This window comes from Centroberyx affinis, unplaced genomic scaffold, assembly GCF_046629955.1.
Source record: "Centroberyx affinis isolate AG114_WGS23_722 - 3 ecotype Tasmania unplaced genomic scaffold, CSIRO-AGI_Caff_v1 ptg000324l_1, whole genome shotgun sequence".
NCBI classification, from domain to species: Eukaryota; Metazoa; Chordata; class Actinopteri; order Beryciformes; family Berycidae; genus Centroberyx; species Centroberyx affinis.
In genome coordinates, this window is record NW_027279000.1 from 116,445 (window position 1) to 134,740 (window position 18,296).

Here is an 18,296-nt window from a genome sequence, read left to right on the forward strand (position 1 = left end):
ACACAAATGGACTACACTAAACTACAGCAGGCTGAGCAGGGACAACAATTGGTGAGTGAAACATCCATAATTAGTCTTTATTAACTTAAATTTTGGTTATGAAGAAATCAGTCAGAATGTTAGATTAATCTGTTGTTCAACTCCATGCTTACCGCATCTCGGCACCTATCTGTGTCACTGCCTGTGGTGTTACTGTCTATTTTCTATTTGAATATGCCTTGTATAGTGTTATAGACCGCCGTGTCTATTTTGTATTTGAATTAGGGCTGGAACAAAATCAAATATCAGAATATTTTTGACCAAATACCTCGATATCGATATTGCGACAATATTGAAGGGATGACTATTGGTGCTTTCACAAAATATTTACACAATGAGATTTTTGATAAATAATCATCAGTAATGTGGATATAATGAAGAACAGCTAGAACAGTCTGGTAAGTTCAAAACATTACATCACTTTACTGTAATGCAGCCTTTAAAACCAGGAAAAGACAACACTTATGCCATATCACGATATTACGATATCCAAAATCTAAGACGATATCTAGTCTCATATCACGATATCGATATAATATCGATATATTGCCCAGCCCTAATTTAGCACACATAAAACACGGGGCACATAAATACAGCACTAGACTAAAAGACATAAATACACAGTAAAAAGATACAACATTATGCAGAAAACTACCTTTTCCTCCTAGAGTTTAGCAGGGAGATGGCAGAGGGTATGAAGGAGTGTTTGTATCTGTTGGTTTTAGCTAGTGGAAGTCTGGGGAGGGAACCAGATGGCAGAAACTGAAACTGTTGATGTAAAGGATGGGAACAATCAGACAGATTGGATTCTACTTTCTTATATAACTGTTCGTTGTAAAGATCCTGCAGAGTTTCCTGTCAGTGCCAGTTATTTTGCTACAGACATTAACCACCTTATTGGGTACATTTTTGCGTTTTACCTTGAGAGATTGATACCAGCAGATAAAGGAGAAAGTGAGCACAGACTCAATAAAGGATCGATAAAACATTGTCATCAGGCTCTTGTCAACCTGGAAGTTAGAGTTTCCTGAGACAAAAGAGACACTGCTGGCTTTTCTTGTACACCATGTCAGTCTAGTACTCTCAAATGTCAGTTTATTGTCTAATATAGTTCCCAAATATGTGTAGGACTCCACTATTTCTATATTCTGGCCATCAATCACTGTACTGACAGGAGAGGGGTGGGAACGTCTAAAATCAATACACACATTCTTAGTCTTTGACACATTCAGTACTGAAAACGATTCATGACACCAATTTGAAAAATAGTCAACAACAGGACCATGGGAAATTTCCTTTCGCTGTTTAGCAGGCTCACTATGACTGTATCATCAGCAAACTTCAAGATGTGATGGTTTTCATACATGCTGCGGCAGTCATTGGTGTACAATATGTACAGTAGAGGAGAGAGGACGCATCCCTGGGGAGAGCCAGTGGACCGCCGTGTCTATTTTATATTTGAATATGCCTTGTATAGTGTTATAGACCGCCGTGTCTATTTTATATTTGAATATGCTTTGTATAGTGTTATAGACCGCCGTGTCTATTTTGTATTTGAATATGCCTTGTATAGTGTTATAGACCGCCGTGTCTATTTTATATTTGAATATGCTTTGTATAGTGTTATAGACCGCCGTGTCTATTTTGTATTTGAATATGCCTTGTATAGTGTTATAGACCGCCGTGTCTATTTTATATTTGAATATGCTTTGTATAGTGTTATAGACCGCCGTGTCTATTTTATATTTGAATATGCCTTGTATAGTGTTATAGACCGCCATGTCTATTTTATATTTGAATATGCTTTGTATAGTGTTATAGACCGCCGTGTCTATTTTGTATTTGAATAGGCCTTGTATAGTGTTGTAGACCGCCGTGTCTATTTTATTAGTTGGGCTTGCTTCAGCAACTAATCGTTTGAGCTATCGACGCGGTTCAAACTCTCACACGTTCAGCACGTTCGGGAATAGCGTGCTATTACTTTTCTAAGTGTTGGGATTTATAGTTTTTTCACAATTTATGCTTAAACATGATATTTTTCCCCATAGAAATGAATGGAGAATCTTCAGCATGCTAGAGTGGCACACTCTAGGAACTGTAGAGGCTGTGATTTTTACTAAATATTCCAAGTTTTGAAACTGTGGTAGCTCCCACATTTTTCACCCTATAAACACATATCACACATCAAACTGTTCTGCTACTTCTTGTGCCACTCAAAATGCCAGTATCTAAGCCATAGCGTTTATCGTCTTTGAGTTGCGAATGTTTGTTTAACACTAGTGCAAAACTGTTTTTTACAGCCCTCCTCTCATTTCATCACCTGTGTCCTGTACAGATTTTTAAACTGCCACTATTCCCACAATTTTCACAGCACATATATGTATTTTATATCAAACTGGTCACACACTTCTGCTCTCTCTCACAATGTAAATATCTAAGTGGTATTTGCATTTGTAGTTTTTGAGTTAGGGACGTTTGTTCAACACTAGTGCTTTTGCCTTGTTTCTGCCGATTTTTCATTCTGCAAATACAATATTTGATCTGTAATAGTTCCCACAGTTTTCACACTACATGTACATATTACACATCAAAATGTTGACATACTTCTTCTCTCTCCCAATATATAAATATCAAAGTGATGGGATATGTATTTTGTGAGCTATGATGGTTTGTTCAACACTAGTGCAATAGTATTTGTGCTGATTTTCAAATAACTATAGTCATTTCCACAATTTTAACAGTAGACATACATGTTACATATCAAACTGTTCTACCACTCCTCTCTCTGACAATGTAAATATCTAAGTGATAGCATGTGTCGTTTTTGAGCAATGGACGTTTTCCACATTCCACTGCCTTTTTTTCCTTCAGTAGAAAGTGTGTGATTAAAGGATTCAGAACACCTGGTGACAGGTGGGAGACAGGAGAGAGGCAGAGAGAAAGAGAGCACAATGCTACCCAGTGGTCTCAGTAGCCTAGTGGTCAGTGAAAAGGTTTGCAATGCAGAAGATAGTGGGTTGAAATCCAGTGGGTAACATTATCTTCTGACACCACCAAGCTTGAAGCTTTTTAATACTGATAGTCCAAATACTACTTATTGTACGTATTGTATTATTTCTACTCCTGATATTACAACTGCTGCTTTTACTACAACCCATAATACTACAACCTTTAAAAAGGCACACACACACACACACACACACACACACACACACACACACACACACACACACACACACACAGAGGTGTAATTACCATAATAATGACTGATTCTACTTCCATTACAACTACTGCTGCAAACAGTGAAACTGTAGTACTACTACTACTACTACTGCAGCTACTACAGTTTCAGCAGTCTCTCTACTACACTCTAACTGGTTTATAGACTTGCACTGGCTTTCAGTGTTTTACTATTTCTACTGCTACCACTACAACTATGACTTTAACAGCTACTTCTTCAAACAGCAGATCAAAATACTCAAAATGTACAGACATTTAAACACTCTGTCATGAATTCAACTGTCTTCAACCTGTCTTGCTGAAGCAAGCCCACACATTTTCTTCAGAAAATGTAACCTTTTCTAGTGTTTATGTTATTCCCGTGTAAGAAAGACATGGTACTGAGAACAAGCTTGTCTGACAAAGTGGCTCTGGCTTCACTGTATGTTTTCTTAGACATTGGCTTGCTTGGCAAGCCAATGTCTGTTTATGGATAGGATAGGATAGGGTATATAAGCTATTTTACAGTTGTGAATTTTAAAATGACTTTATCAGAAGGGCCCCTCGAGAATGCTCCACCCCCTCTGTGCTGAGAGTCTAGCTCTGCCCCTGGCTCCATGCTAACACTTTAGCATACACTATGTTGAGTGATAGTAGGCTCCATGCTAACACTTTAGCATACACTATGTTGAGTGATAGTAGCTCCATGCTAACACTTTAGCATACCCCATGTTGAGTGATATAGGCTCCATTAGGGCTGGGCGATATGGACAAAATCAGATATCACAATATTTTTGACCAAATACCTCGATATCGATATTACGACAATATTGTAGGGATGACTATTGGTGCTTTCACAAAATATTTACACAATGAGATTTTTGATAAATAATCATCAGTAATGTGGATATAATGACTAAGTGGGTAAAGGCAAATAATAGAACAGCTAGAACAGTCTGGTAAGTTCAGAAAATGACATCACTTTACTGTAATGCAGCCTTTAAAACCTGGAAAAGACACTTATGCCATATCACGATATTACGATATCCAAAATCTACAACGATATCTAGTGTCATATCACGATATCGATATAATATCGATATATTGCCCAGCCCTAGGCTCCATGCTATCACTTTATCACACGCTGTGTTGAGTGATAGGCTCCAATTTTTTTTTGGCATTTATTGTGTGCGTGTAGGTGTGTGTTATGATATGGAGAATGAGATAACAAGGTCAAAAAGTTCCCGGATGGCCTCTGTGTATATGTTGGCTGTCTTTATTTACCTGGAAGGCATTGAGAGCGATGAAGATGTAGGCGACTACTATGGACAGATGAACCAGCACTCCGCACAGCCAGGTCAGACCCAGCACCGGCAGCAGAATGAGAACCGGCCGCGTAACAGCCCTGCAACAAACACACACACAGTACTGTTTTCAGTGCACACACACACACACACACATGCATCACACACACAAACATATGCACCATAGATCAGTGATTCTCAACCTTTCTCATATCAGGGATCCTAATTTAGTCCACATTAGAGCCACAGACCCCCATTTGATGAGATTTTGTCTCTCGGACCCAAATCTGTATTGTTAGATATGATTTTGTCCAGAATTCCATGACTGTCTATATTGTAGGTAGAGAGATAACAGTGAAACTATGATCAAAACAGTCATTCTTCTACATTCTCTAATTGTGTTCACTTCTTGTAAATGAAATAATGGTGAAGTTTAACAATTCATCAGTTTGCTGGGGACCCCCTGGAACCCCCTCAAGGACCCCCGGTGGTCCCCGGACCCCACGTTGAGAACCCCTGCCATAGATCACACACCCTCTGGATTAAACACCTTTACACATACATGGTTTACACACACTTACACACAGTACACATGAATGGAACACACACACACACACAAAATGACAGATATGGGAGTAGTGGCTAAAAGAGTTTTAATTGTAGCCTAGCATGATTGTTGACACAATATTTCACACTGTGCTTTGGCGCCTTTTTTATTTGCAATTACTCCATATATCTTTCTCCTTTCAAACTTTTTTAGAAATTTGAAAATGAGCAGAAAAGACGAACAAGTGGGAGTTTTCAAGGCATTTTGATGAGATTTTCCCTCTTGAGCGTTTCCTCCTTGAATGCTCTGCAAACGCTCCATCTCCACACACAGCCATGGATTTTACCGCCTACCACAGTCATGCTCCTATTCCTTTGCAATCATCCTTTCAATGATCTTGGTGCTTATACGGCCAATAACCATTTCACGGGGCAAGGCAGAAAAGGTTGCCTTTGTTCAAACCACTATTGTTGTCATACTGCTGCACCTGGGTAGAGAGATTGAGTTTTCAGTCTGCACTATGTCTGCAAGGACAAAGCCAGCACTTCCTTCGCTTCCCTTTTATTTTTGAAAGTCCTTTTCCCTCTAATCTTCTGAAATCACATAACACTCTAGAGCTGGCACAGATGACTACTTTCAATCTGTTTGTGAGGGAATGAAGAGACACACTGAGAAGGGAAACGTCGTAGTGGCATTTCCATCTGGCTAAGACAAATGTGGAAATAGTAAATCGGGGTAGAGGATAGGGCTGAACGATTTTGAAAAAATATCTAATTGCGATTATTTTGACTGATATTGCAATTGCGATATGATTTGCGATATTAGAGGGAATGATCATTTTTACATCATTATTCTCATTTTCATTGAAAAACGTATTAAAATGATTATGGTGGGATTTCTGCGGGGATCTGTACCAAACAAAGATGTTTTCTTAAGTCTGTAGAATATGATGTGTAGGCCAGGACATCTCTGCAGCATGACAATATTTCATTTAAAATGCTATTTTGACACACATTTCGCCTTTAACAAATATTGTGCCTCTTGCGATTTGAAAATTGCAGTAGGCCATATTGCGATTTCGATAAAATGTTGATTAATTGTTCAGCCCTAGTAGAGGAGTGCTGCTTTTTAATTTATCATGTAAAACTAATAAGAGTTGAAGGGTTTTTACCTCAAATAAGAAAAGAGATCCAAGCCTCTCCTCACAAATAAAAGTTAACAGTGTCTTTATTTATTATTTTTGTATTAACTCCTGCAAAAGCCATATACACATATTAATACTGTGTACTTAATGAAATACTTCATGAAAATCTCCTAATACTTATTTTTAGTATAATGCATTACGGTTTGTACATGTTGTCCTCCCATTGTCTTGCCTATGTATGAGCATGTATGTATAGCGAGTACGGTAGACATTATACAGTATTAGCACAAGAAAAATCCAAACAGGGTGAATCAACACCCTGATGTGAAGAGGCTCACTGTACATGGCCCCACTCATTACACCATTACTTACCAAACACATTAATCATTTCACACCAAATTTTGATATAAAATGGTTTTATTACAAGCTAAAGTAATTTACAAACATTCGCCAAAAAAATGTTTGTCAGAACTGTAACCATAGAACGTGTGTAGCTAGCATCCATGCTACTCTGTAGCAGAACTGTAACCGGAGAAACATTTGCTAGCCTCCATGGCTACACTACAACAGAACTGTAACTATAGAAATGTATGTAGCTAGCCTCTATGCTACACTATAACGGAACTGTAACTATAGAAATGTATGTAGCTAGCCTCTATGCTACACTATAACGGAACTGTAACTATAGAAATGTATGTAGCTAGCCTCTATGCTACACTATAACGGAACTGTAACTATAGAAATGTATGTAGCTAGCCTCTATGCTACACTATAACGGAACTGTAACTATAGAAACGTATGTAGCTAGCCTCTATGCTACACTATAACGGAACTGTAACTATAGAAACGTATGTAGCTAGCCTCTATGCTACACTATAACAGAACTGTAACTATAGAAATGTACGTAGCTAGCCTCTATGCTACACTATAATAGAAATGTAACTATAGAAACGTATGTAGCTAGCATCCATGGCTACACTATAATAGAAATGTAACTATAGAAACGTATGTAGCTAGCCTCTATGGCTACACTGTAACAGAACTGTAATTATAGAAACGTTTGTAGCTAGCATCCACGGCTACACCGTAGCAAGACTGTAACTATAGAAATGTAAACAAATCTGGTTAGATTGTTGTTCAGCCTCTAACCAGTAATCAAAAGTTTGGTTCTCTCTGAATAAATTTAAAGTAATATTGTCTTCCATGTTTCCAGCCTCAGGTAGCTGAGTGTTTGTGGGCACTAACCAAGCAGTAACAGTTTTTTGCCACAAGGTGCTGCTAGTTAATTACCTCCGCCAAGGAGGTTATGTTTTCGGTGCCGTTTGTTTGTTTGTTTGTTTGTCTGTTAGCAGGATTACAGAAAATACAGGCCCAATTTTCCTGAAACTTTGTGAAAGGGTGTAGAATGGGCCGAGGAAGACCCCATTAAATTTTGGAGCTGATCCGGATCCGGATCCGACTCACGTACAAGCAATAATAGCACGAACCTTGGCGGAGGTCTGCGCTCTCCGAGTGCCCTTCTAGTTTGATTAGAAATCAGCAAAAGTGACCAGACTTTTAGCTGCGACCAGCAGCTAGTATAAGTCACTCTGTCAGACCAAATTTTCAAAAAACTTTACTGTGCCGACTTGCCGACTCTGACTTGCCACACAGCTATAAAGACTCTATGAGCCTTACTGTCACATCACTTTGAGTTGAGCTTGGTTGATAAGAGCGATCCAGAGTTCCAGTCCCAAGTGAGTCAATTTATGCATGCTGGCTTCCCCAAGCGCCAAGCAGGTTGCAGTTTATCATGAATTACATGCTTGTCTGACTGAGGAGTGATATGATTAGAATTGAGTATTCAACAAAGCCAAGTAGAATAAGGATGTTGCAGTGTAAAATGTTTCAAAAAGGCCTTTAAACAACCTTCAGGCATTTGGCTTGCTCTGTGAACAGGATCAACTTGACTTGACTTGATTGGACAAATTCCAATGTTTCTCCAACTCCAGTGTTTGTCTCAAGATGTGTAGAAATCTTATTTTTAAGACCTTGTCCATGTTGTATATTGTCTGGGGGAACTGAACAATGCTAGATGTAGCTATAACATTAACACACTGTTAAGATAACAGGATTTATAGCATAATTTAGTTTTGAGGGAAGAGAGACATCCCAACACAGCGGTTCTATTGCACGCAAACAAGCGCTCACACACACACACACACACACACACACACACACAGATACAGCTGTACTGGGACCAGGTGTTAAGCTGATAAGCCCATACAACTCCCACAGCAGACTCCCGAACCTAGACTCCCTCTCTCTCACACTGCCTCTATTGACTGTAGCTGGCTCGACCCAAATCAAAAAGGAAACAGAGAGACAGAGAGAGGGAGAGAGAGAGAGAGAGAGAGAGAGAGAGAGACAGAAATAGAGCGTGGGTGCACAAGAGAAAAGGATTCATGGGGAAGAATGAGAGCGCGCACACAAAAAGCGGGAAGAGAAAGGAAAGCGAGAGGAGAAATAAGAGCAAGTGAGAGACAGAGAGGTAGAAGGGCCATTGTATCTCACCAGGTCAGGTCAAAGGTCTGCATCTTTGACGCCGAGCTTGGACTGAGCATCTTAGCCCGGCGACGCGCGCTGGAAACGGTCACCATGACAACCCGACACAGGACCACCGCATTGACCTGTGGGCAGACGACAACGGCGTCAGCATGGCCTCCGACAAAACACACGATACATGCCACTGCACATCCACTTGGCCTGGAGTGGAGGGTAAAGCCACCTAAGTGGACCCTCCTTTTTAGGCTGATGTAAATCTTTAGGAGGTACATTCAGAGTGTACATCATCAGTAAATAGTACTGAATGGTTCTTTTCATTTTTCATATATCCTTTATTTAATCAGGTAGTCTCTTTGAGGCGGAAATCTCTGTTTCAAGAGAAACCTGAGACAAAAAAAACATTCATAAAGATGACAAAGAAAATACATAATACAGTGCAGTCACAGTGAGTGTGAAATTGATCTCCAGTAAAATATATGACGAAAGGGAAAAAAAGCATTAATTAATGCTTTTCTGAAAATATTGATTTTTGTTTTTCACTGACTAGAACCAATTTTATGAATGTATGTTCACAAAGATACTTGCATCAACCATAAAACTTGCAGTCAGGGAAATGTAAGGAGGTAGACAGGCAAATGTGCACACACATACGCAAACACACACACACACACACACACACACACACACACACACAAAGTGAGATTGCAGTACACACCGCCAAGACAAAAATAACAGGTCCCACGAACGCCCAAATCATATCAGTCTTCACATTGAGCCAGCAGTGATCGTCCGCCTTGTACTCGTCCACTGATATTGTCAATGTGATGCCCACAATTAGAACAGGTAGTCCTGAAAAACAATTCAAGCAAAGAAAAAAGAAAAAAATGAGACTATAACAAGTGGTATTGCCATAAGAGAAAGGAGCATGTTTTAAGAGTTTACATATTTATGGAACAGTGGCTGCTGTAGTGCCAGACTGTCTATTTAGTCTGTAAGGGAACATTCAAGACATCTGCAACGTATGCTGGGTTGGCCACCTGAATACTGGCTGTTTGTGTAAGTGTGTGAATGAACACATGCTGTTCTCGGCTTATTATTACGACATAACACACACAGATGGATTCGGGAACATGAACAGTGGCGGCGTCAGGATGTTTGTTAGACTGGGAGTGCGGTAACATTGCAATAACACACAATGAAATAGCAATGTTGAATAAGTGTGAATTAGTGAGTTAAAGTACTTTAACCTAGGTCGGAGCTCACTTGGTTCAGTTTTGAGGCCGATATCATCCTCCCTGACAGCTAGTTAAAATGTTTTAATTATTATTATTTTCATATCAGATGTCTGACCAGAGAAATCATTCCAGTGTGGTGTGGGAGGATTTTACTCAACAGTCTGTAAAATGCAGTGAAAGCTGCCTCATCCTGACTTAAGGAGCTGCTGACCCACCTCAAAGAATTTCATTAGTCTGACTTTTAATGGAGAGTTTTAGTCTCAAATGATGGTCTAAATGCTGTTTAAGAGGCTTTTCCACCCTGACAAGAATAATATTCTGGGGGAAACACTGAGTATTTGGGAATTATTGGGGCGTGAAAATGATCAAATTTAATGATTCATGCAGCTTCAAATCACAAGTATTGCCCCAAATGTACCGTTAAAGCTGGAATCCGAGACTTTTTCCAGTAACAAGTAGCTATTTTATCCATCTGGATGGAGTCAGGTTACACAATACCAATTGTCAGTATTACTATGCTGGGGGACTGCATAGACAGCTAATGAAATTTTTGACTGGGTACGACAAAAGTCTGCTAACTATCCAGCTAACATTAGCCAATACAGGTTACCTGCGCTACTAAACATCAGGGTATCCAATTCCGGACAGCATATGACCAAAAAATCACAATCAAATACCAATATATTTCATCCTGTACTGTTTTTGCTGAGTTTCCTCATAAATTAACAATCCTCCATCTGTCTTTTTTAAATTTTAATATCGCTTTTACCTTAACTTGTAATTGATTTTCTTCCAGTCCCTGCAAATGGATGACAGCGCACCTATTTTTGAGATTCAAAATTCGTATCCAATTCCAAACGTACTTTTGTGTCGGTGTATTCATATACTCGATATTAACCCTTTATTAACCCTTCCTGTACCCTCACAATGTTACGGATACTTGTAAGAAGTGCAGGCTATGTACTCAAAGCTCTTATTTTTCCATTTATCAGCCAATACCGATTCTCTACATGAAGTAACTGTCGCCCAAAGTGGGATTTAAGGCTTCCCGCTAATTGTTCGTGACTAACTTTGTAACTTAGTGTTTTATATGCTTAAATGTGTATAGATATTTATGAAATTTGATACCTAGCTTCTGAAATGTGTATGAATTTACGTCACTTAAAAATAAAAAAATAAAAATCCAGGTAAACACCGGAAATTACGCGAGTGACCGAGTGGCCGGAATGGGATACAATACCGTTAGCTAGTTAGCATACTAGTTACCCAAAGGGCTTTCACTGAATTTTTTTTCATTTTTGGCTTACCTGACTGATATGCTAGTAGCACACACTGTAGGCTGCTATTACTTTTAAGTCACAATATTTACACCATCATAACAGATGCTATTTCCTAACACTCTTCTTAATTTCAAAGTTACATAAGTAAAAGCCAAATTAGCCTGCCTGGTCCGGGGAAGCCATTTTTACTAGGGTGGGAACTGTTTAATGGTGAGCTAACGGCACACGAGCAACACTGACTGCTACCTTCTTTGATAATAGAATACTTCCATGGTTGTTTGGTTGTAGTCTGAACATCATTTCAAATACTTTTCACGATCAGAAGGGGAAACAAAGCGGGGAAATAACCAAATTTCAGCTTTAAAATAAAATAGAGTCCTACAATAAAAAACTGTGACAGAGATCATGCTAACCCCAGCCGATGGCGTAGTAGAGTTTCATCCTGCGGTCCTCGCTGATGTTGACGGACACCACTTTGCTCCAGAGCAGCAGGCCCTCCACCAGCATCCAGGAGAAGGAGGCCATGAAGAAGAGATGGAGCAGCGCCGTCACCACGAAGCACGCCTCCTGGAGGATAAACGACAGATATGTTATGGTATGATATCCTCATGTAATCAGGACTGAATGACTACTGGACTAAGGCCTCACTGATCTGGTGAGTACCATGCTTTATGACACTAAACCTGTATAGAAATTTAGGTAACACTTTACAATAAGGGTCACTAAGTTAAGGGTTAGTCAATGCTTAGTAAGGGTTAGTTAATGCTTAATAAGGTTAGTTAATGCTTAATAAGCATTAACTAACCCTTAATTAACAGTTAACTAACGTATAATTTACTAATGTTACTAATAGTTTATAAAGATGACTTAATAATGTATAAATTAATACCTTAGGTAACATGAACACCATTAGTAAATATTACCTGACATATTAGTTAACTGTTAATTAAAGGTTAGTAAATGCTTATTAAGCATTAACTAACCCTTAACTTAGTGACCCTTATTGTAAAGTGTTACCAAAATTTATAATGGGTGTTTAGAACTTATGAAAGGTAGTAGTAGCAGGAAAAGTAGTATTATCTTGGGTTTCAATGGAGAGTTTTAGTGTCCCATGATGGTCTAAATGCCTTTTCGGAGGCTTCTCCACCCTGATAGGAATAATATTCTGGAGGAAACACTGAATCACTGAAATGTTTGGCAATCTTTTTGGCATGAAAGTAGTCAAACTTAAAGTTGTTGAGTAGTGGTGCAAAATATTGGCAGGTTCAATAAATATTGTTATTGGTACTGACCTTCAAAAACCCATACTGGTCGAGCCATAAATGCAATATCCTTCATTTGAAAACGGTGACTTCTATTCTTACAAATGCTGGCACAAAGTTAAAACAACTCATGGAAGAAGTTGGTGTCTCTGCTTCTTCTACGATGGATTTCTCCCTGTATGATTGTTGAACGTCTCCCGGTGCAAAATGGCGGCTCTAGAAAGAAGCCCTCGCTCTGAGGGACTGACACCAAAACCTAAAGTTTACCGCTGATGTTTTACATCCTGAAACATTTTCTGCTATCAAACTCCATTGTAGCTGCTGGAAATATCTTGATGTGACGTCACGTTGTCTACATCTGTACAGTTATCCGTACGAATATGTAATATACGTATAAAAAAATATTTTTGGGGGGGATTTTTCCGTTAAGTTCTTGGTTGATAAAATCCACTTTTAGATTGAGTCCTACAACTCAGTAATGGACGCTATACATCCAACCATTTTGGAAATGAACTCTTCAGGTGGTTCTTTATTTGGTAACACTTTACAATAAGGGTACATTAATTAAGGGTTAGTTAATGCTTAATAAGGGTTAGTGAATGCTTATTAAGCATTAACTAACCCTTAATTAACAGTTAACTAATGTGTCTGGTAATCATTTACCAATGGTGTTCATGTAATTTATACATTATTTAATAGTCATCTTTATAAACTATTAAATAATATATAAATTAATACCTTTGTTAACATGAACACCATTAGTAAATGATTACCAGACACATTAGTTAACTGTTAATTAAGGGTTAAGCATTAACTAACCCTTAGTTAATGTACCCTTATTGTAAAGTGTTACCCTTTATTTCTATCTTTTGCAATAAAGAGAAAGCACTTTGCTCATTATTTTGCGAGTCTTCATACCAAATACTGTATTCTTACTCCTGCATCATACTTCTGCATCACGTGTATAGTCTCACCTCATTGGCCGAGGCCCAGTCGCTGCACATCAGCAGCAGCTCGGCAATCCCCAGGGCCACGATCAGGTTCTTATGGACGGTGGTGCGGTCGGATTTAGGGACGCTGCACATGTACACACCCGTACATATAGCCATGCATGCACACACACACACACACATACACACACACACAGCATGAAATATATGACCGGAGGACCCAAAGTAACTTGTTTTCACATTTTTTTTTGCCATTGTATTAACACTTCACTGCAGTGCTATTCACATATCTACAGAGTACAATGTTCCATTTCCCCCCCCCCCCAGTTATCGAGCGCGAATCCACCAGGGTTTTCTTAAAGGCTTTTCACCCTCGCCGCTTTATAGAGTGTACTCCCTGACGTTTGTGACTCACCCCACCGCGATGAAGAGGATGAAGGTGAAGAGGAGGCCACACAGAGACACTCCACAGCCGATGAACGTCAGCACCTGCAGAGCTTTTTCATTTTCCGGGCTCCTCTGACACACACGCACACACACACACACGCACACGCACACACACACACACACACACACACAAACACACAGCCGTAAATAGCAGCGCATACTGTCAGTGAAAGCGTACATGAAAAATACAAAGGGACAATTTGAGTGGGGAGAGAGGAATGCTACCTGGACTTCGTAGACCTGCAGCAGCAGTGCAAAATTGGTGGTGTGGTTGCAGTAGCACACGGTGGAGCCATGTTGTTTGGATACTACCTCACAACCCTTGGTGCTCCACCACCCACCAGCCTCCGGACTAGAGTTGGACACACACAACACATACTCACATACACACAGAACTGCCGGGAATGCCGAGAATGAAAATGTTCCCCCACTCTAAAAGCTATCCTGCGTTTGTCAGATTTTTTTGGCGAGAGTGGCGAGACAACCTTGGTCCCTATTGTGGAATTTTAGCCATCCGACATGGATAGATATTCATTCGTACTTACCTGAGATCAAAATCCCAGAAGGCGCACACTGGGTCGTACACGGCGCCGGCGGGATTCTATAGGGAACGTAAAAAAAAACCTATGAATGCGATATCTCATGAGGAGAGGAACGGCTGAGCTTTCAACGGAAATCAGCTCAGGAAGAGAGAGAGACGTTGGTGAGATTTGCCGACCTGGGCTCTGTGCTGGAGGTGGAAGCGAACCGCCGTGCTGACTGGCTGGTCGTCTCCCAGGACCGTGGTGGAGATGACGGAGGAGCCCAGGATGGTGCCCAAATACCTGGTCATATAGATAAATACATACACTACAACACTGGTCACAAGGAAGCAGTAGGTCTTCAGAATGAAATCAGCAAGAAAACCCCCAGAAACGGTCAAATGTCTTTAGCGTGAAATGAAAGATGTGATGAATTGAGTTTATTGGCAAGGACCTCACGATACGATACGTATCACGATACATATTGCAATACGGTACGTATTGCGATACATTGCAATAATCTACATAATTTACTGAAAATTTAAAAATAGAGATGAAAATACAACTTGTTGTGTACCACCTGGGTAGTCTAATATGTACATCACATTATATTGATAACTCAGCGGACAAATTGAGTCAAAACTATTTAATTCAAAGAGATTTGAGGGCAATTTTAGGACATTTTAAATCCGTTTAAAACATGAATAATGTTTTTTAATGTATCGATACGAGGGGCTGGAAAATTGATACAGTATCATTGAAAAAAATATTGTAATACTCAGTTGTATCGATTTTTTTGCACAGCCCTAATTTGAAGAAAGTGAAACTTATTCCTACAAAACCAATACCTGTACCTCATAGACCTGTAGCAGCAATGCAAAAACTAACACCTACTCTTAACATGCAGTTTGCAGGGTTTGAAACAAAGCCAAAACCGAGATAAATTTGCAATATCTCACATCTACCCAGTTTAAACATTTGAAAAAAAATTGAAAATCATGTCCAAAATGCTACAAAAGCTATATTTTGTAAAAAATATGAATAATAAAATCATTACCTGAATATCTTCACTTCAATATCTCTCTTAAGTTAACCTTAACTTAACCTATTATCTTTAAAACAGTCCTATATGACATGTTTTAACTTTGTGCAATCATTAGTTTTGTAGGAGTAAGTGTTATTTTTTTTCAAACGACAGGTAATTAGTACATTTACAACAGTTTGGAAATGAACTCTTCATATGTTTTAGGGTACTGTAGATGTGACATATTGCTGCAAAATCACTTACAGCATGTTATCAAAAAAGCTTTGTTTCAAACCCAGGAAACACCTATTTTAGAGTGTTTTGTACAGTATTTTTTTGAATTCTTTGGTTATATACAATCTTTGGTCTTTGCCTGTTCTCCAACATTGTCCCCGCTGACCACCATAGGCTCCTGCTTCTAAAACATTCTAATATGTTTGTTTTTTTTGTCATTTGAATTTTGTTGCACTACTCTGACCTTTTCAAGTTGGAATTTGGCCCATTGGTCACCTTACCCAATATGTGACAAGAGGATTGGCACCAAAATCATCTCTGTAGCTCTACGCATGCTAACGCTTTAGCATACAGTATGTTAAGTAATCGTAGGTGACTAGCATTATTCTAAAAGTGAGAAGATTAAAAACTTGAGCAGCTCTGAGGATGGATGGTTAGTTCATTTTACAGTAAACCTGCCAGGGTTGTTTAGAGGATTGTTAAAATGGATATTCAACACAATAAATTTGTTTTGTTTACACAGGAAGTGAGCCAGATTAGCCAGACAGCTAAAGTTTTTTGTGCTGTTGATTTGTTGATTTGGCCTTCATTAGTGATAAAGATTGGCATTTTGTTTTCAGAAGTTATGAATCTACAGGCCATAGAACAAAAAAAAGAATACCAACTGATTTACTAAAAGTCTTCATACTTTGGATAATGTTAATTGCCTATGATTGTGTAATCGTGGATTAACTGTATGCTAAAGCGTTAGCATGCGCACTGGACAGAGCTATCTACCTATTTTGATGCCAATCCTGTCACATTTTAGGTAAGGTGACTTGACTCTACACATGAAACAGCATTGAAAATAGTTAGGGTGACATATTTCAATGAAAATGTGTATTCATTATTTTGGCTAGGAAAAATGATTCTTGGCAGGTGATTTATTTTTTTAGTTTACCAGCCTTGGCAGGTGAGCCAAGAAGTATGTTTTGGTCTCTGGCTGTACCTACTCTGGTATGACATATGGTGGAAAAAAAACATAAAAACATGCCATACTGTGACAGTGTGGGGGCGGCACAGTGGAGAAAACATTTAAAAAAACAAAAAGGTTCCATTTCCGGCTCCATTTGCGCTCGAGCGTTACCTCTGGCTGCCGTCGGTGACGGTAGGAACCATGGTGATGTTCTCCTCGGGCTTGAAGAGGGGCCGCAGCGAGCCGTACCATGTGTTGACCAACGTGAGCCTATGGAAGCCTGCATTCAACACAACAACAAGGCGAGGGATTCTTCAACTAGCACCAGACGGCCAAATAAAACGGCACTAAGTGAAAAATAGTTCAATTTAGGATATTAGCCATCGGTTATTATCGAACATGAATAGTTGTCTGGAGTATGCAAAACCCAACAATGCGCCTCCATCTGCACTTCAATGTAAGACCTTGGGAGCGTAAGTGGGTGAACGCATGCCACACATTCACAAGTCTGTCGTTAGTGCATTGTCCGCTGCATTCACCTGTAAAACTGAGGTTAATAAATGCCTCTTCTCTCTCCGCAAAACACTCAGTGCTGCGACTGATAAGTCTGAATAAGTGATTGCTGTAAGTAGAATACCCAGAGGGGGAGGAAGGTGATTGGCGCTGGCAGCGTTTTCCTACCGTTGTTATGGAGATCCTGTATCTTCTGATGTGGGACTGAAATGCAGTCTAGGTTGGTCTCTCTCGCCGTCTCGGGCCCGCAGAATCGAGATCCGCTGGATCCTTCCTCCAGCCTCTGCTGCTGCACCTCCAACCCTAAAAAGTAGGCGAAAAGAGAGCAAAAAGCAGAGGATGGTTATGTATTAAATCAGGGATTCTCAACCGTTTTCATATCAAGGACCCCTTAAATAGTCCACATTAGAGCCACAGACCCCCGTTTGATGAGATGTTGTCTCTTGAACCCAAATCTGAGAATATTTTTATTGTTAGATATGATTTTGTCCAGAATTCCATGACTATCTGTATTGTAGGTAGAGAGATAACAGAGAAACTATGATCAAAACAGTCATTCTTCTACATTCTCTGATGGTGTTAACTTCTTGTAAATGAAATAATGCTTAAGTTTAACAATTTATCAATTTGCTGGGGACCCCCTGGAACCCCCTCAAGGACCCCTGGTGGTCCCCGGACCCCATGTTGAGAACCACTGTATTAAATGACTGATTACTGGCTTAAAATTGTCTTGAGTAATGCACTACACTGGAATACTCAGACTCTTTAATGTAATCTGATTACTTTCAGCTGCTTTCAGATTTCAGCCTTCTGAGTCTGAAAAATATGCAGTTAAATGAACAATTAATTACACTTTACAGACTGTAGAATAGTCTTACAGTTAAGGTTCAATTGATTGATACCGATACAAATGTGTTTGAAATAAATCTATATTCTGTGCCATTATTCGATATATTTAAATCTGACCATTCTCATGCCAAAAAATAAAAACATAAAACTTTAATTTCAGCAAACTGATATATCAGTCTAACCTAATCATCATTTACAACCATTATCCACAAATGATTTAAGATGTTTG

The 18,296-nt window shown here is 39.3% G+C and overlaps 1 protein-coding gene across 1 annotated transcript in view; it reads right to left on the reverse strand.

The window, feature by feature from the left end:
* Positions 1 to 18,296, reverse strand: part of adgrd2 (adhesion G protein-coupled receptor D2) — a 43,607-nt gene that overhangs the window by 12,241 nt on the left and 13,070 nt on the right. Inside the window, exons 8-18 of the mRNA XM_071515197.1 lie at positions 17,387 to 17,521; positions 16,877 to 16,985; positions 14,690 to 14,795; positions 14,517 to 14,572; positions 14,197 to 14,323; positions 13,940 to 14,043; positions 13,549 to 13,651; positions 11,726 to 11,879; positions 9,513 to 9,646; positions 8,807 to 8,922; positions 4,543 to 4,663 (exon numbers count right to left, since the gene is read on the reverse strand). Coding sequence (XP_071371298.1) covers positions 4,543 to 4,663; positions 8,807 to 8,922; positions 9,513 to 9,646; positions 11,726 to 11,879; positions 13,549 to 13,651; positions 13,940 to 14,043; positions 14,197 to 14,323; positions 14,517 to 14,572; positions 14,690 to 14,795; positions 16,877 to 16,985; positions 17,387 to 17,521 — 1,265 coding nt within the window. The remainder of the gene's footprint in view (positions 1 to 4,542; positions 4,664 to 8,806; positions 8,923 to 9,512; positions 9,647 to 11,725; positions 11,880 to 13,548; positions 13,652 to 13,939; positions 14,044 to 14,196; positions 14,324 to 14,516; positions 14,573 to 14,689; positions 14,796 to 16,876; positions 16,986 to 17,386; positions 17,522 to 18,296) is intronic.